General features: G+C 40.8%; 2 protein-coding genes across 3 annotated transcripts in view; one reads left to right on the plus strand and one right to left on the minus strand.

The window, feature by feature from the left end:
* Nucleotides 1–1,768: 1,768 nt before the first annotated feature.
* LOC126213300 (superoxide dismutase [Cu-Zn]) lies at nt 1,769–17,851 on the minus strand. The gene is made up of 4 exons (XM_049940976.1): nt 17,657–17,851; nt 17,482–17,578; nt 9,405–9,592; nt 1,769–2,972 (listed from the first exon to the last, which is right to left on the minus strand). The coding sequence occupies exons 1-4, from the start codon at nt 17,723–17,725 to the stop codon at nt 2,862–2,864; spliced, it is 465 nt and encodes a 154-aa protein (XP_049796933.1). The 5' UTR covers nt 17,726–17,851; the 3' UTR covers nt 1,769–2,861.
* Nucleotides 17,852–18,512: 661 nt separating this feature from the next.
* LOC126213295 (coiled-coil domain-containing protein 50) overlaps nt 18,513–20,619 on the plus strand; it is a 184,551-nt gene continuing 182,444 nt past the window's right edge. For both annotated transcript variants that reach the window (XM_049940969.1, XM_049940971.1), the window contains exon 1: nt 18,513–18,781. In XM_049940969.1, coding sequence (XP_049796926.1) covers nt 18,694–18,781 — 88 coding nt within the window. In that variant the 5' untranslated portion in view covers nt 18,513–18,693. The remainder of the gene's footprint in view (nt 18,782–20,619) is intronic.

Raw genomic sequence — 20,619 nt, forward strand, 5'->3', positions numbered from 1 at the left:
CTCTGATATCTTACAAAAAAAAAAAAAAAAAAAAAAAAAAAAAAAAAAAAAAAAAAAAAAAAAAAATATTCAACTCAATTTTACATATTCTGAAGCAACTTCCATTTGTCATAAAACATTTCTCAGCAGTTTGAAGTAAAAATTTTAATTATATGTTCAATCCTTTAAGAAATAACAGTGCTTGAAAAGCAACTCAATTATTGTATGCTATAAATACACCAGTGGCACAGCCCACTTTGTTTCAGTCCAAGTGTGATTGCATACAGTATTTAATGTTAATGCAGTCAATATCATATGCTAGTTCATGTCAAAGCTAGCAGAAAGTTTCGTTTTAGTACGGTGGAACTAGAAAGAATAAAAACACTAATCATTAACATTTGTCTGCTTACTACACTCCATTACAAAAGGAACGTCTCGACAATAGAGTTCAACTTAATCTACTTAACAGTCTACAAAGGAGACTGTAAGTGACCTATCCTACAATATTCCTGAAGAGTATGGGACCCATACCGAATAGAAGTAACATGTGATACTGAACATAAACAGAGAAGGCAGCATGAATGGTCATGCATTTGACCCATAGGAGAATGTCAGATGCTGAAGAAACTTAACTGGCAGATTCTTCATGGTAGATGTGACATCCCGAAAAAGCCTACTTACAGTTTCAACAGCCAGCTTCAAATAATAAGGAATATACTAAAACTCCTTTTATAATGGGCACGCACACACATGCACAAAATACCACAAACTACAGTCCCTTGCTGCCAAGGGCAGAATGGTCTTGGCAGTCAAGACTATGGTCACACGTATGCAGGGGTGTTTTTCTGTTTGTACCATTATGCCATCCTGAATTTTCTATTGTTTAATCGCTACTACATCTATGCCTAACACATCTGATCCCTAGGTAATCACAATCGGCGACTTTTCAATTAATTTCAGACAGCTCTCAATTTTCATTTGTTACTGTTCATCCATAAAAAAAATATTACGTGCCTAGGCTGACAAGACTATTACAGGTCTCAATTCCTCAGCCTCTCTCATTAGTGTGGAATTACAAAGTAAATCTAAGCATTAGGTGATGAATACAGAGGACTATGATACAAGAATGTAGACAATGTGGTGTGAAGTTTAGGACAGTTCAGGTGGCGTGCACGAATGGCTAAAGTGATAAGGTGACTGTATGCAATAAGTGGGGCATCTGGGTTACAGCCCAGTCTCGCACAAATTTTGATGTCTAGTAGACAGTGTGTGTGTGTGTGTGTGTGTGTGTGTGTGTGTGTGTGTGTGTGTGTGTGTGTGTGTGTGTGTGTGTGTGTGCCTAACAAGTCATACCTAGACAGTCAGTCTAGGAATTTATTTTGAACTAATAACTTAGTTGTGTTGCTATGCAATGCTTTTGGCCTGTGATTTAATCTGCAATATGTGCCAATCAAACCATCTGCACTATTTTCCAAGTTCAAGTAGATATTAATAAACTTTTGTGTTGTGTCAATCTAATACTCCCTGCAAAGTCACTATGTATAACATGGCCCGCCTGGGGCCCCAACTTCTGTCACTACATCCAAGCAAATCTAGGCTGGAAATTCCACAGGAACCAATTTCTTCACTAAGGCATCTGCATAGTACTAGAAGTTTTTGACAAAATCAGAAACTTTAAATCAACCAGTCTCCCTCCATCCACCACATCCATTATATCCCATTGTATTGTTTAGCACAATCAATATTTTCTTTATTCCAGGTAGTATTTGGTCACAAAAACAGCACAGACTGCTTTGAGCAATATAGTTTATTGGTTCATTATAGGTATCTTTTACAGGAACACAGGTTTTATACATCTTAAGCAAACAGCAGTCTCATTGAAGGAATGGCTGGAGGCCCACACCAGATGAGCTGATGTGTGAACACAAAACATCTTCACCGGCTTTATTTCATTCGAACTCAACATTCTCTGATAACAGCCAGAACCAATGAAACCCCCTCTACCTACACAACAACCAACAAAGTCAATATATTGTTCCCGATAAATGATTTATACCTGAACATAAGGCATAAAGAGTTACAAAAAAATGGATACAAAATAAAGAATCGTACAACCGGCTTACATACTATAACCCAGCACTATACAACAAATGAGGAATTTAACAACTCACAAAAGTTATAAAATGATCAGGCACATGAGCCACTGAGTTTATTCAACTCAGTGTGATGATACAGAAGGCACCTCAGGAATGAAAATATTGTTTCTATCTTCCAACAAGCAACCATCAGATAGCAACAGAGATAACTAAAACAAACCAGACACTTATTCCAGGACAAGCTTTGCCAATTTCCATTATTTTCTCTCCAACTTTGGGAACTCAGTGTGGCTCCAAGCAGCAACAACATACATCAGGTACACACGTTCAGTTCATATGGCACAACAGCAGTAAAATTCTCTAATTTTGTTTATATATGATATGCTGCACTAAAACATATAACCCCAACTTTGTTGCTAGTATCTTTGGTGGCTTGTCACCAAAGATATAAATAGCAGGAGGAAATGCAGCATTTTAATATTTCCTAGTAGTAGTGTATCTGATGTAAAGAAAGGCTTTTGTGAAATCTTGCCACAAATGATTGCTTAAATTAAGCAGTGTGGCAAAGAGCAGGGTGCCTCACAGCTCCAACACAATGCTACACACAGGAAGACTAAACTGACATCTACAGCCAAGTTTTGAAGCAGAGAAACAACGACGAAAGAATAAACAGAGTGAAGGTCATGTGCCTGATGGACTCAATTCCCCCCTCAGCTAGATATCAGAGGGCTACAGTTTGGCAGCTACCACGCTCGCTTCCTCTGAGAGGGGGACATCCGGACACCTTCATGCCTTCGCAATGCCGATCACCCCACAGGCAACACGTGCCCCGGCATTGCCAGTCGTCTTGCTCAGCTCGTGCCCCCCACGTCCCAGGTCGTCGGGATCAGCGTGCACCTAAAATCAAGGAATAATATTTAACGAACAACATGCACAAGAAATTAATGTTGCAAACAACTCTTTCCTATCAGAGGGGGAAAAAAAAGTGCTGTACAAATATGCCAGTAATTTTTAAACTGAAATTAATAGTACTATTTATTCTGTTGAAAATAAACCCGCTGGTTGTTTTTTAATCATAAATGTACAAAGTGCAAAATTAAACTGGCCTGATAAATATAAGACTGGCACAGAATTAACCTTTCTTAGTGAACAGAACTGTATCACAATTTTGATACACAAACTTGTTGCCGTCACATATCTGCACGTGTGCATCTCCTGTCCCGAGCTCTCTGCTGTGTGATTATATTTGCGTGAGAGGTGCAGACATGTTTCGGGGCCAGATAAACGCAACGCAAAGTGGTGCTCACAACAAAACAGCGCAAGTTCATTGTCTAGTGTTATGCGAAGCCCAATTTGTGGAAAACTTGCTGAACTGTATGACAACATTTTAAGACTAAGTGGATTGGGGAAAATCTCCAAATCTGCAATGCAAAACTTAGTGGAAATGTTGTGCAAAACGGAATCTGTAGTGAATAGAAACTATCTGAATAGAGTCAACAACAGGAAACAGTGTTAGAGTGCAGGAAAACATGAAACAGTCCGACAAAATCTCTACATTATCTGTGCAATTGGCAATTTACAGCTCATGTCTAATCATTGGCTCTGAGCACTATGCGACTTAACTTCTGAGGCCATCAGTCGTCTAGAACTTAGAACTAATTAAACCTAACTAACCTAAGGACATCCGTACCCAAGGCAGGATTCGAACCTGCGATCGTAGCGGTCACTCTGCTCCAGACTGTAGCGCCCAGAACCGCACGGCCACTCTGGCCGGCTCTCTAATCATGCCCAGAGTACCTGCATCTGTATCTTTACAAATTCACTGCTATGCAAGAGAGAATGTCTGGATGAACTTACATCCGCCGAGCTCTGCTGGTTGTTTCCGAGTGAATTTGAATTGGGACTTTTAATTCCTCAGTTTTTCATTTCTTCCAATGAGCCTTGATCCAATCTGTCAGTGTGTGTGAACTTACATAACATGCACCATTACACATACTAATTGGTATGTCCCGAAACTGCTTAATCGAGGTGTGGATCAACTCACAGGAGATTAACGACTGTACGTATACTTTCAGCGAGACTGAGTGAAGATGCACACTGCCTTGACAACCTCGCTACAAGTGCATGAAGGGTGTGAGGAGAGGACAATCAGCAGAGGCAGTGCAATCACCTGGCCACTTCAATTGCATACGTATCTCCTGGCGATTTCTACATGTGCGGCAAATTGAAGCGTCAGGTGCACTCAATCCTCTCACAATGGAAGAGGTACAGCACAACACTACTACTGCTATCCTCCAGCAGAGCTGCTACATGTTCTCACATGTTTGGTCAGCCTAGCACAGTGTGCACTGACTTCAACGGTGGCCATATCCAGCATTTATTATGTTCTACAAGTGCCAAGTCCAAGCTAGTCATCTTTGATATATTTTTGCAACCAAGTTTCATTTTGCCAACCATGTACAAACTATCTGAGTAAGTCACAGCAGGGCAGGGATTGCAAAGATAGCAAAATTTTTTCCCGGCAACTACTGGTCAGAAATGGAATATCGCCAAACTACAGCCACAAAATGATAATCAGTAAAGAGCACAATGAAATCTTTCAGTATGTGGACATGTTCAGGTGTGTCTAGCTATGAAGTTTTGTTCAATTATGCAAGTGCTGTGTTATTTCTGTACTTTCAGAGGTAAAAATTTTGGGCATTTACTGTAAAAATAATTATTTCAGTAAAAGTGTTTTAAAATGCGATTTCTTTTTTCCTTTTCACTATTACCTCAGTTTACACTAACCATCAGAAATAGTGAAAACTTGTGGCCTTTGCATTTCATTATTAACAATATTACACCACACAGTATCGTATCTACTATCTTACTGCAGTACATCTTGTTATCTCAACAAATTAATACTGTACCTGTAGCGTGGCCGATTTCAGTTAAATTTTATCCAGTTAATATCACAGAAAATTCCCATCTAATCTAACCAGCCATGCATAGTAATTTAAAGTTTGCTTAGCTTTAACTGTTCACCTGCAACCATTACCTTCAATCAATTTAATTAGGAATTGCACAACAATGCTGTTATTTGGTGAACAGCTTCTCAATAGTACACTTCCCCTCCTGTGGTTATTTGGAAAATTTTGCTGAATTCTAGGATTAACATTTTCACTTTTAAAATCTTTTGGATCATTTAGTAGCTGTTCCTAATCACTTGCCATCAAATACGTGAACAGACAGGGTTTGGTTCAATATCCTCACACTGTGACCCTGTTGGCACCCAAAGAACAGTGGATGGCATTGTCCATATCAAATCAGACAGGCTAAGAAAAAATCTTACCTTCATAGTCTTGACAATTTAGCATGTGTTAAAATGAAGGAGTAAGTAAGGAACATATATTTTTTGTTTCCTGTTCTGTTCCGAGATACAGCCCTCCAAAGACAACACTGCACATACCATTTTGAAGATTTGAATTTTTGGAAAAAATTTTAAAATGCTGTATCATCTCTGGAACAGTTCTAGATATTTTGTTGGGTTTTTTATTTGAAAGATAATTGCTTTATGATTACAAAGAACTCCTCCACCTGGACATATCTGTCAAAGTTCTGAACATTTTTATAATTTATGGAATTTTTGTTTTCAGAAATGCCAATCCATAAAGTTGATTTTTTTCTGTTTATTAGTACCATATATTTCTACATTACTTGAAAAGAAGAGCTTCCACTTTTAGGTTGAACAAGTTTTATAAACAATTTATTTCTGCGATACATAAAACCTGTTTTATTACCACATAATAACATAACAGGCTCAAAAATCATAACCTAGCCTTCTTTAACATAATTTTAGTTCTGATAGAAGAGTAAGAGACTCTTTTTCCAAGCATTTTAAATGGTTCCAAAAATGTATGTGAAAGGTCCAAAGACAGGCTTCACTTCCTACAACTTCTGTGCACTCTGTTTTGTACTGAAATTAGCCAGGCAATGAACTGAAACTGTGTTCCATTGCTTCAGTATCTTCCTTTGATATAGAGTGATGCCTTCAGTTGAACCAATAGAAACTGGAGCACTGACAATATTCAAAACATTGGGAACAGGAAGTGAGCACTGTTGACATTGTCACTGTCCTTCAGCTGGAAACCTATATCCAGCAGCCGGTCCATACGGTAGCATAAAGTTCACTACAATTTCATTTAACTCTTAACTGGAATCTATAATCTCTGCAATCCACCACAACCACACACACACACACACACACACACACACACACACACACACACTTCTCAGGTTGTGAATCTGATCATCATCCTGCTGTTTGAGGTGTTGGCTGAATGAAATTTCTTCTTTCTTCCTCTTTAAAGTGCATGCAGTACGAGTTCGCCCATCACTGAGTCCAAAAATGCATTTCTCAATTCCTTCCATGGGAGTAGTTAGTTTGGACCATTCTTTTTTCCTGCTCACAGAATTCTTTTATTTCCTCTTTGAATAAAAGAATGAGGGCTGTGGATGTGTAAGATTTCAAAACTCTCGCAAAATCCTCAGCATTCTGAACCACAGCTGTATTTGCTCTGGAAAGATTGTGTTTCCAAGGATGGTGATTCAGCACGCCTCTTCCACCATCATAAGGCCCTTCCCGTGACCAGTAGCACTGTATACTCAGTCAATTGGCACAAGCAACTTACTCAATTCAAACAGCTGGTAACAGTTTTTAAAATGACTAGGAGCACCATCATAAATAATGAGGACCTTCTCTGCCCCTGTTTGGAGTTGCAGAATTTTGTGCATTGCTAGCAAAGCATGTGCCGAGTCATGTCCTGTGTCATCAATTATAACTGCAACACCTGTAATCTTGTTTTGAAAATATGTCACTCCTGTAAAAAATTGAAACCTGGTCATTAATCCACTGACACCCTTTTACTTCTTGTGGGAGAATTACAGACCAGTTCTCAGCAAAATCACAGTGAAGCACTAAACATAGTTCTTCAGCCTGTACACACCCTTTCACTTCTGCAATGTGTTGTTGCAATTTCTTCAGATGCTGGTGCATTACTACTTTCACTGACCATTTACCAAGTTCATCAACGAAACTGTCAAAGGCAACAGTTTTCTTAATTAGTTTATTTTCCTCCCACGTTGCTTATGTAATTTCTGCAGTTATCTGCTACATCTTCCAGGCCAAGTGTCTTTGAAGACAGGCCTCCCTTTCCAAGTCAGTCACCACATTCGTGAAGCAAACAAGTCTCTTGCTTCACATGTCCAACTAATGTGTCTTATGTCACTTGCTCCAGTAAGTTCTTCAAAGTTACCACACAAAGGTCAAAATTCAAGCAGTACCCACATATGCACACATCTCTATGTGGGTGTGGAAGTACCCACTTAGGTCTTAGTGTATAAAATTTTTATCTTCCAATATGTGAAGTTGTATAGTTGCTCTTATAAATTGCAAAAGTTTCTTTAATACTGCTAGTCATGCACCTCTTCACTTTCACAACTTTCTGACCTGTTACTGTTATAGTTTCTTTTTGTTGGCACTCTGGTGAGAAGTCCCATTTATCTTACACATAAAATAACCACTATTTGAACCTGAGCTGCTTCTGCAGGATGGCCATAATAGGGGTCTGGTCTTCCAAAGACTTGACAGACCTCACATTTCTTAATTTGTCTACCATGTACTTTGATACTGATGGAATGTGGTTCAAAATTTCTCTCTTTAAAAATGTCTCTGGAATAATAGTTAAAACCAGCACCTTTCTCACTGTAGGATGCACAATATTCAACAACTGAATAGATATTTGTTAAAAATTCCTGAAGAGGTGCAACTGTATTTTGGTTCATTTTCTTCTGAAGATGGAATTTCTACTTTGAAGAGTGTGATCAGTTTTGTTGTACTGTATTGATCCATAGCTTTATTACTTTCTCTTGGTGCATAGAGCTTGTGACTCAGCTTCACTGATTATGGTTTTTTAACATGACTAACACCTACCTCTGTAGTTGACTGAATAAGGGTATTTAATTCTTCCTCTACTGATGCAAAATCTGCATCATCTGCACCTTGGGAAGCTTCACCTTCTTCTGTCAAAACATTTAGAACACAAAAAGTCGTCACTGGAAACATCTTCACTTTGAAGCGGACTCTTTACCTGAACAAAGTCTGTTTTTGTTTATCTTATATATCACACTTATATGGATATGCAAATAGTCAGCACATTTCACTCTCCTGTGGCCAGTCAGAAGAGATTTCTGACAGTCCCTTTCACAAAACACACTGCAACTGTCAACTGGCTAATTCCTCATGAAAACCCAGAACTCATTGGATGGTCTCAGATTTCTTAGAAGCCTCTTCAGTAATCAAATTATTATTGAAGCTGAGCAAATACAATACAGAAACCTGCAATGAACAACCATGACAAAGAAACTGACAAGAAACTACAATAAAGTTTAAGAATGCTCGAATCCCTAGCAACTAGACCACCTCCCCCTCACAAACTGTCATATTAAAGGATGTGCACAACAGTAATCCTATATCCTCTAAATATTTCAGATATTCTGTGCACAATGGCAATTTTGTTTGTTGTTTCAAGTTATAAGTGTCAAAGCTGCATTTAGTTTCACTGGAGTCTTACATGATTTATACTGGGGGAGGGGTGGGGGGGAAGGAGAGAACCTAATCTCTCCAAAAGAAGAACACACACACACACACACACACACACACACAACTGTACCCCATATTTTGAAATCTGGTAGTATGTATCAAAATAAGAAGAAATGTCCAGTAAACAAGGGCTCTAGAAACCATACCTGAAAGAGCTATGAACACTTTCATATTCACTACTGTTAAACATCTCTTCTTCCACAACCTCTTTTACTTTATCTGCCATTTCCACTGTGGAATAACACTTCCATTGTACCAGTAAGTGCAAAAATAAAAACATAATTATTTCATACACACCATGAGCTGGTCCCATTATAACTCTTACGTGCTGCATTCAGACATAAGTGACATTCAGACATAAGTGAATCCAGTTTACACTGGCATGTTTACTGCATGCTGTATCCATGGACAATAAAGAAATGCATCCTTATTTGTTTACTGTATTCTGCAGGGTATCCATAATAGCAAAGAGTTTGCAGCAAAAGAGTTTGTTTCATACTAGCAAAGAAGAAAATTTGCTCCTCTCACGGTATGCATTTAGCTCACGTTTACTGGATATTGTTGTCTTCCCAAAATATAACATACTTTAACATCATCTATGAACACAGAACTTTACACTACTACTTTTCTCTCAGCACTATTTATGATTTTGAAAAGTTTTAGGACCAACAATCTCAATTTAATCTTACCACTAGAGTGCGGCCAACAACATTGTGATCTCCAGTCAGTGAGATGACCTTGTCAGTGATGCTGACTTTGGCAACTCCGTCTCCACCTGCCTCTACGTTGCCCAGATCACCAACATGGCGGTCAGCGTCCTCGGGACCAGCATGGTCCTTGCTGTGGGGGTTGAAATGTGCACCAGCACTCATGCATCCTGAAACCATTTGCAATGAAAGCTAATGCCAGTGTTCAGATGTTGGGCAAAAATCTGAAGTCACATGTATGAGGAAATTAAAATGATGCTGGTTTACTGAAAAGTATCTAACAAAAAATAAATCTGAGAGAAGGTGGGAAGGAGAGGGGGAGAATCTCTACAATTTAAGCTTTTTGATGTTTGCTTCACCGTTGTTCCAACATTCGAGCTCAGAACTCCATGTGCATTATGTGGGGCTTCAAAAGTAACTTACACTATTGTTTCACGCTACGGCTGTTCCACAACAAAAAAGGTGCATTCTCTCCACAGATTACAAGTTCTGGATGTCCTGAAGACAACAGTTCTGTTGAAGTATGAATAACAGATGCATCACAGTGTGTAACTGAAGTGGCAAGGCAACTGGAGATTTACACCATAGTATAAGCATGCAGGACAGTAAAATTATTATGGGCTAAATGTCTAAATTGCACACAGACCAAATTCAGCATCACGTTTTACTGTAATGAAATGGTGCCAAAAATTTGATTAAGCCCACACAGACAAGGGTGATGTTGATCAGAAAGTCCAGATTTTGCACCAAGCAGTTTCCGCCCTTTAGGTAAGCTGAAATATTTTCCATTTCTGCACAACTTCAATTTCTCTTACTAAAAGCACTTTATAAGGAAAATAAACTGCAAACAGCAACAGGTTTGAAGGCCAAACAGCAACTTACATGGGGTATAAAGGACCAAGCTACAGGGTCTCAAGTCCCTTTTTCCTCCCGCAAACAAGTCTCAAGGTAAAACAGCTCCCAAAATTAGTTCATGATAGTAGTAGGGTGTAAAAGTAATAGGGAAAAAACAATGAAAGAGAAAATGATGGAAGCAAACAAAGAGCAGAAAACATACACCACAAGGAAAAGTACAGGAAGGTATCAAAATCATTGAGGAGATGGCCTGGGCTGGCTGATCACGAGAATAAAAAAGGATGCACCACCCACTCCGCACCACACTAAAATGTCCAGCCTAAAAGACAAGGTAAGATGAACACACACAGCAAAAATAGGAACATCAAGGCAAACAAAATGCAAAGAAATAGTGACAGAGAAATAACATGGAGGGAGGGTGGAGGCATTTAAAAGGCTAGATGCCCACCCTTATATTGCATGATAAAAACTACCATCACAAATAAAACATAAAACAATCTGCCGTTGAGACACTGTCGGCCAGCATCGCGGGTAGAATGCTGAGAAGGTTAAAAGCCCACCGCAGAGTGGCTATAATTGGGACAGTCTAACAATATGTTGACGTCTGTCATAGGGGAACCACAGCGACACCAAGGTGGATCCTCACGACGGAGGTGGTGACCATGTGTTAGCCACATATTGCCGATAAAGAGCCGGCAAAAGACAACAGAGCCCCTGCAAGTGACTTGCATGGACGACCACCACACACTCTGCATCTCCTTGGTACCGTGGAGTTTATTTGGTGTACTGAGGGTGCACTACCAGATAGCGAAAACTTTGCAGCAGAAGACTGTTTGCAAATCAGCCTCCAACAGGCCAATCTCCAGAATTGGTCTACTTGTTGCCTGTCTGGCCAGGCAGTCAGCAAGTTCATTGCCTTTTATCCCAGCATGTTCTGGGGTCCAAATGAAGGTCACTGAATGTCCACTGTTACCAAGGGTATAAACAGAATCCTTGATAGTCATTGCCAAAGGATGTCGAGGGAAGCAGAGGTAGAGAGATTTTAAGCTGCGTAAGGAGTTGCTACAGATGAAGTAGCAGATACGGGCAAGATCGTGATAGATGGCTACCAATTCAGCAGTGAAGACACTGCAGCTATCTGGCAAGCAGCACTGCTCAGCATGTCAAATGTGAACCTCAGCAAAACCATCAAGACCGTCTACATTTGATCCATCGGTGCAGACTATTTCTGAGCCCTAGAACTAGCCAACAAGAGAGAAAATTGCCAGTAGAGTTCCTCAGGTGGAACCGAGCCTTTTCGGCCTTGCAATCGGTCCAGCCGAAGCCATGGCCAGGGTATGGACCATGGAGGTGTACATAAATTGATTCGCAGGAAAGGTGCTAAAGGGGAAGTGCCAAGTTCAGTAATGAAGCAACTTTACACAGATGTCCAAGGGATTCCCAGTTCTAGGCTGCTGTTGTGGAAGATGGAGTGCCATGTTAGGTAAAATAAGACGGTAATTTGGATGGCGACAAACTATGAATGTGGTCAGTATAATTTGCAAGCAATAGTTGCTGCTGGAGCCATAATGGAGGCATGCCAGATTCCAGGAGGAGGCTGTTCACTGGGCTCATTTGGAAACTTCCTGTCACGAGCCAAACTCCAAATTGGTGGACAAGGTCCACCAGACGCAGTGCGATGCTGAACCATAGACCAGCCTCCCAGTCAATACATGACTGTATGAGGACATTGTAGAGCTCCAGCAGTGTAGGATAATCAGCATCCCAGTCCGTATGGCTCAAGCATCGAATAATAAAGATGCCACCAGCACTTGTCCTTAAGCTGATGAAGATGGGTAATCCAAGTTACGCGGACATCTAAGACGATGTCACAAAAAGACAAGTCTCCACTACATCAAGGAGCTGGTCATCAAGGTAAAGTTCTTGATGGGGTGAACGAAGACAGAAGTGCACGATGCAAGTCTTGACAGCCAAAAACAAAGCCGTGAGTGAGAGCCCACGACTGCCTTCCATATAGCTGTCTACAGCTAGCGTTCAGCCACACCAATAGAAGAGGAACAAAAGGAAATACAAAAATCTTTGGCATACAGGATGGGAGATACTGAGGACCCTACTGCTAATGTGAGACCACTGACGGCAATTAAAGGGTGGGACACTCAGGACAGAACGCTGTGGGACCCCATTCTCTTGTATATGGAATGCACTATGGGAAGCACAGACGTGAACTCAAAGTGCGGAGTGACAAAAAGTTCTGTACAAAAATTGGGAACAGGTCCTGGAGAGACTACTCGTGCAAAGTAGTGAGGATATGGTGTCGCCAAGTGGTATTGCAGGTCTTCGTCAGGTAAAAAAAAATGGCACTAAAGTGTTGTGACTGGGAAAAGGCCAATCGAATGGCAGACTCCAGGTGGGCCATCTTGTCGATGGTGGAGTGCCCTTTGCAAAAACTGCCCTGGGACTGAGCCAGAAGAGCTCAATACCCTGGGAACCAACCCAACTGCCAGCTCACCTTACATTTCAGCAGCTTGCACAGAACGTTTGTGAGGCTGATAGGATGATAGCTATCATCAACATCTAGTGGGTTCTTCTCAGGCTTTAGCACTGGAACAATGATCATTTCTCACCATGTGATGGGAATTTGTCATTGCTCCAGATGCAGTTTTAGATGGCAAGGAAAGGGTGCTGGTAAGCTGCTGACAGATGTATAAGCATTTGGGAATGGATGTGGTCTGGGCCAGGGGATGTGTCAGGACAATCGGCAAGGGCACTGAAACATTCCCACTCACTGAAGGAAGCATCGTACAACTCAGGGTGGCACGGAGCAAAAGAATGGTGTTGTCGTTCCGCCCACTGTTTGACGAGACGAAAGGTGGGACGGTAATTCTGAGATGCAGATGTGGGAGCATAGTGCTTGGCGAGATACACTGCAATTACACCTGGATCAGCAGATACAGTTCCATGTATAGTAATTCCAGATACACCTAGAGGCATCTGTTAGCCATAAAGTTGTCGGAGCTTAGTCCAAACCTGGGAAGGAGAGGTTTGTGTGCCAATGGTGGAGACGTGGCACTCCCAACACTCCTGCTTCTGTCATCTGGTGAGTAGGCCGACCTGGGCACAGACCCGTTTGAAGGCAATGCGGTTCTCCAGGGATGAGTGGCACTTATGACATTGGAGGGCCCACCTACTGTGTGTAATGGCCACAGTGATTTCCAGAGACCGTCAAGAACTGACTTCTATCGGGGGAGCAACCTGATGAACACAGGATTGCCAATTCAACTACAGCAACAATGGTAGTAGTGATGCTGAGGATCACCTCATTGATGTTACAAAGCAACAGAGAATCAACAATGGTAGAAGAGGTGAACGCATCTGTCAGCCTTGGGAAGACTATCTGGGAGAGTGTCCAGTGTCGAGATTAAGGATGCTGGGGTAAGGACAGGGAGAGTGGAAAGTGGTCATTACCACACAAGTCATTGCAAGCTCTCTAGGGATAGATGGCAGAAGGCCAAGACAGCAAACGGAGATCAATGGCGGAGTATGTGCCATGTGTCACACTGAAATTTGTGGGGGCACCTGTATTTAGGATGCAAAGATAGAGTTAATACACCAGGCGATGCATCACGTTCTGAAGGGAGGTAGATGTTACAGATGCTAATTTCCCATGTTCTCACCCTGACAGCCACAGCTTCTAAAGGTGTTTGAAGAGGCACAGGTTTGCTACACACAGAGGTAGGGGCATAGATACAAACTCCAACTGATTGCCTGTCAATTGCAGTCCGGTTTTTGTAGTACCCAAATAGCCACAAAGGGGGGGCCACTTTGCCAGAAACCAAGTTTCTGGAAGGACAATTAAAAAAGAAGGTGTAACACTTAAAAGTTGACGTAACTCAGCCCAGTGGGAGAAAAAACCGCCACAGTTCCACTAGAGAATGACACTTTCTGTGCTCAGGGGATGCCAGAATCTTCACCTCATCCTCAGACAAACAGCCATGGAGGAGTGGTGGCTCGGGAGTGACTGGAGGCTCCCGTGTCTTAGCTGACTACTACTTTGATGGTTTGTGCCCTCTCGACACTCCTTAGGGGCTTGCTGGGAGGGCTTCTCAGAAGTAACTTCACTAATAGTGGAAGATCATGAAGCCTTTCGACCAGTGGCTTTCAGCCACTGGCTGGGGTCCACTTGACCACAAGGAGTGGGGGGTGGGGGGCATGGAAGGTAGTCCCAATGGACCCCCTTCCACTTCAGAGGAGCCGGCGGGGACTGTCCAGGGCCTTTTATCCATAACTTTCCACTCCTTTTGGAGTTCTGGGCAGTCAGGTGAGCAGGAGGATGTACTCTCCACAGTTGACATGTGGGAGGAGGCAGCAAACATCCGCAGTCTCTACATGGGGCACTGGATATGCACCAGAAGGACATGTACCTGAATTTCCAGCACTTAAAGCACCGCAAAGGAGAGAGACATAAGGTTTGACGTCACAGTGGTATACCGCCACATTGACCTTTTCAGGTAACAAATCATCCTCAAACGCCAAGATGAAGGCACTGATAACAACCCTATTGTCTTTAGGCCTCCTATAGACGCACCTGAAGAAGTGAACACCCTGTCGTTTCAAATTGGCACATAGCATGAAGCTCATCGTCCAACTGCAACAGGAGGTTGCACTGAAAAGTAATTTCCTGGAGCATGTTGGACAGCACTGTCACTTGCCCAAAATTATCCTTCAAATGCCCAGCACAAGACGACTGTCAACTTCATCGCAGGTCATCCGCCCTGACACCACCCACTCTGATAAGGAACTCTCCCCACAGGTGGCACCCAGCCGGAGCAAAGGCCACCTGGCATGATGCTCGTTGCCAGGAGTCCTGATGCCCAAAGAACATGAGCATCTACTCCTTGGCATATGTGGAAAGTTCTGAGCTCTGGCATCAAGAGTGCATCCCTGTGTTGTAAGGGGGTTATCACCAAATGGGTACGTAACAGCCCCACCACAACAAGCTAGCTACCATGCTGGATGATGGGTGCCGAGAACTCTCATATTTTCTTAGTACAAAGGAGAGTAGTGGACTATGGAAGTAGACCATGTACCCGTAAGGTATCCTTGCCCAGATAACTGGATTGGAGATGGAGTTGCAGATCCAGGACAATATCAGGTGCAGAAGGTCTAATCACACACACTAGATCTATGGCGCACCACGAAAGGCATCCATCCTCAAATGACCCACACTTCGGATAATTTTGAAAGAGATGTAGGTAAAACCCTGAAAGGGGACCATAACAGTGTCAAGAAGTGGGAGACCCCTTTTAGTTGCCTCTTATGACAGACAGGAATACCTAGGTGTTATTTTAACCCCGGAACCACAACTTTGAACGAGAACACTACATGTGAACATCTTGTTTTAGCAAGTCAGCTGCTTTAAGTAGAAACTAAAAGGCATTAGAGCAGTCCGTATTACCTGCCTCCTAGGCTTTATTTTACAACCACATCATCCACTTAGGATGGGGTAGAATGTGCTATTATTGAAAAAAAAACTTTGTTAAGTAGAAGTTATGATTGTTTAGAGTGTTCAATTACCTTCCTCACAAAGCAACCACATCACATACAGAAGGAAACATGAAATTCACTATCAACACAGACTTAGGGGTCCTGACAGGCCAAGATGACAACTGACCATGACAATATAGTTTCACAATGGTGGCCCTGAAAATGATTACTGCACTACCAGTGTTCACCCTCACCAATTGGGCTGTTTAACTCCAACATCTTGAGTGATGTTAAAGAACATCCGTTAATTCCTCAATATGAACTTATGTTAACTTCCACCTCAGTGCTATGACAAAAGCAACAAATTATTAAGTTACTGTAATAAGCATTGTATTGTGTTACTATTACTGTAGATAATGTACTCCTGATACAGGCAATTCAGTATTAACTAGTAACAATCATACTTAGTGTTTTGTCATGGTCCTGAACAACACACACATTATTCCACCTTATTCTAATTTGGGGCCTATACAACATCAACAGTTGAAATAATTCAACAATCTGTCCTCTTACGAGAAGTGTGCAATTGAATTCAATTAGTAAATAAACCTTTAAAGGCATCCTGACTGCTCTTTGAGCAAACTGTACCTGTACATTGTTATTTGTATTATTGACAACGATTTTTTGTTTTGTTTTTGATTGGTTCCTACCAAATCAAAATTCTTCAGTTTTCTGACTACAAAAGCTATTTCTACGAACCTGCATTTATTAGAAGCAAACATGGCTGAGGCAACACTTTTTACCACGTATCTGAACGACATTCAATTTCAAAACGATCAATACTGGAGTGCGATAACTTTATTCCACGATACAAATTATGAGGACCATTACAAAGCTTTAACAGTTTCACGCACTTCCTATGTAACTAGGATTTCCGTAGAAAACTTAAGCCAGAACATGCAACTTTATTTCTCAGAGACTGGTTACGCGAGTAGCATTACTACTTGAATTCTTGATTTAATTTCGTAATAAGATTTATGAGCCCTGTTACACAGCAGCTCGTCAACTCTAATGACAGCTTATGATCAGTATGATTCAAAACCTATTTGCGCGAGCCAAGAAAAAATTTCTTTACACGACGACGGTCACTATTTGCTTGTCTGGTACCTGTCTCGTGTGAAGTCATTACATGTTTCGTATTTACATTATTTATCAAATATTCAACCTGTAAACAATTTTTTTTTTGTTTTACGAGCCGAAACTGCTTTGCCATAGTCTTCACAAATAGCTTTTACTATTTCCTGACAAAACACAGTCACGCTGACACAAGAGAAACTTGCTTCGGTGTAGAAAATTTAACGAGCCAAATATGTTGACCAGCGTCTAATGCTTAAATTTGTGCCATCGGTTGTGCTATCGCTTTCTGCTACCTTACACCTGATGGAAAGTATTACATAATGCAAGTTGATTAAAAGATGCTAGTCACTGTAGGAACAGTGACTTAGCAGCATTGACAACTGATACATCTTATAGCTATACAGATATTTCCGCAACTGTTTTGCTTTCCTCTTACTACAAAGGCCTTATGACGTTACCTCAAATAGATTTACGCCAACGCCCCACGAAACTCCTTTTAGTCTTAAAACGAACGCTCCGTACGCTAAATAGAAGTTTCCTTGAGCATCTATAGCATTTATTGCTCATAGTACCCCGAACTTACCGTTTGTGTTATCGCCAAATTCGTGCACATGGAAGCCGTGCAAACCCTTTGTTAAGCCCGTTATTTCACCTGTTACCTTGACGGGAGAATTTGCACCCTGAAAAAGAAAACAGAAATGGTCCATGTTCTTGTCTACTTTCTACAGATTTCTTTGCTAAAAACTAAGGATACAAACCTCCTGCTCAAAGTGAACAGTTCCTTTCACTTGTTCACCGTTCAACACGCAAACTGCTTTGATAGTCATGGCTGCAATAAAAGTTGTCACTAACTACGTAGACTACAACCCACTTACAGCTCAGCTTTTTCCTAACTAACAAACCGGCAATGAATCCGCGGAATGTACTAGAATTGACCTTCAGAATTATCAATTTCTTTCCCTCCAATGAAAGATATACAGCAGTGAATCAACGAAGTGCCTTGCTCTCGCACTTGATCGATAGTTATAATTTTCGGTATGTCAGAACTTTGGGAGATTTTTGTTAAATTTTACCACTCCACATTATTTACTCGTTTCGTCGAAAATGTTAATCCATGAATCACAAATGCTTGTAAGAAACGAAAATGGAAAACTCAATACGTTTATTTAGCTGCGTGGTTTATTACACTTACAAAAGGTACCTTCGGCTCTATATCTAAAGTAGAAATGGTACGGTGGAAGTACCTATATAAAAACTGTCCCGTTGATAGAAATATGCAATATCCAATCAGTGACTGGAGATGTCACTGGAAATGTGTTTGAAAGTTTTTGGTGCACAACATTTTAACTCACTTTTTGTGCTTTGATTATATCTCTGCCGTTCCTTGTAGTCAGGAGTACGTTTTAATGCTTTATAAGACGTTTTGATAAGTCACAATGTTTATCATTTAGTTCTTACCCACATTATTGTTAATTTTGGTTCAATTTCCATTTCTTGCACCGCGTAATAGAATTAAAACTCCATTGAGTTATTATTACTGTACTGTAAAATCTTTGGTTGAAGTGATTAATCTGGAAACATCTTTGGTGACGCTCGGAAAAAAGATCTATGCATCATAGCTTATAGCTTTGTTCTCATTGGAAGTATTATGGTAGCAGAGGTTAGAATGTTGTCCGTAGTATCAGCGCTTCGAAATGTAAAAATGTTTCTGTAGGATGGTCTGTGTATGTGATTGACTGTATTAGCAACTTTCCACACTGTATAGGAATTTTTTACGATTGGACACAGTATCACGATGCAGTGTCAGGTGCGCGGCATGGCGGATGTGGCCGAGGGGGCGCAGCAAGTTGACACGTTGCCGAAGCCAGGCCGTGTGAATGAAGGTATGGGTGTTGTAAGCTAAGTGAATAATATAAGTTTCTAACAGTTGTCATGTATAAATAAGGCCTATTAGTACCATAGATTTCCATGGTTGTGTGTACTACCTGTTTTCAGTACCTCTTACCACTGCAGGCTTTACCAATCTAAGATATGTTGGCTATGTTTCATGACCTACATTTGAGAGTAATAGTAAAATCGGCAATTTACTTAGCATCGGTATCGACCAACATCCTATTAAACTTCCAATCGTGCTGTTGACAATACTAAGTATGTTTTGCCCATCGATACTTTATTTGGTTTGTGTGTTATTCATTTGAAGACTGTCAAACAGTAGTGGTTAGCGTATTATCGTTCATGTATTCTCATTGAGCATGAAGTTACCAAAGTTTGTGTAGCTGGAAGTAGTTCAAGTAGACATATTGCTGCCGGTTAATGACACTTTCGAAATTCCTAACTACTCGTGAAATACACTTACGCAGAATAACTCGGCACCTGATTGTATTAAATAGCTTATGTATTTTATCTCGGTGGAAGGGGGGGGGGTGTAAAACAACTGTATTTTGGGAACTGACTAATCATTATTAAACTTCTAACATTCTGCGTCATGCTCCATTTTGTAGTTTTAACTGCCCTGTGGGTAAATTTTTTTCCCAATTCTAGAAACTGTCAACATTTGACAAACTACCTACGGAAAGGTGGCTGTATGCACGTGAAAGCATTCCGGAATTTACAGTAGTAAAATCAGTTTTAATTGATGCAGCTCTCCCAGATACGCTAGTTTCTACAGGCCAGTTCTTGTGATGCATCGACCCCATAATTATTTTTATGCTAGTTAAGTAGACATTGCTCAAAGCGCCTTAGTTACAATGGTTTTAAACGTTCGCTTTGTCTTGTGATATAGGCGTGTTTTGCATTGACAGAAAGGATATCTTTTCACTTGTTCACTTCTGAAGAGAGTAAAGCGAATGCCATAATGCTTTTTAGTGTACTCATTCAAGTGGGCACCGTTAAAATTTCGTAGCAGTTGGTTTTCTTTTTACAAGTGATGTCATTGATATTAAGTGGGGTTCGGATATAATGAATTTTTAGATCTTGCGGGGAATAAAGTGATACGCATGTCCATAGGATTTTTCTTTCGTTGATTTGAAACGAGGCTTTTAGATACTGGTACGCAAGTAAAAAATCAGCGAATTTTAAATTGATACCCGTTCTAAACAAATTTCTTATCTTTAAATGACACCGCTCGTAATATTCCTCCAATGCTTTCTGAATGTTTGAGGTTTCTCAAAATAAGAGTAATAAAGGTTAATTCCGTTTTGTACTTAAAACTTACGGAAACTGAGGAGTTCCTTCCTCGCCTTCGGTTGTTGGAATCCAACCGAATATGAAACGGGATTCACATTCGTATTAAGTGTACATTACGGCTACTGTGAATTCACTCGCACGCAATGATCGTGTATAGCATTGAGTGAAACAGTATTTCCAGCTAAACGATCATATTTATACCTCTTCACAAGATTTAATATTAAATTCTGCGTTGATACACTGAATGTGAAGGTAAAACTTTTGCTATAGGCCTATGGCTGCGCCATGCTAGATTTAAAAAAGTTCAGGTACTGTGACCTTCCGGGGTCATTTCTCAAATGCCTCAGAGCGTTATTATAACGCCTTTTTTCGTCGGATACCGCTGCGACATATTGGCGCATACTATCTCAAATTGATAACTGGGCCTACGTACGTTGAAGCTTCTCCGCCGCCCAGTTGCCTGTGGTTGTTTACCATCCATGATTTGACCTTCAGCTCTATATAATAGATAAAACTTGTTAGTTAAATTCGATAT

The sequence above is a fragment of the Schistocerca nitens genome, chromosome 11, assembly GCF_023898315.1.
Source record: "Schistocerca nitens isolate TAMUIC-IGC-003100 chromosome 11, iqSchNite1.1, whole genome shotgun sequence".
In the NCBI taxonomy this organism is placed as follows: domain Eukaryota; kingdom Metazoa; phylum Arthropoda; class Insecta; order Orthoptera; family Acrididae; genus Schistocerca; species Schistocerca nitens.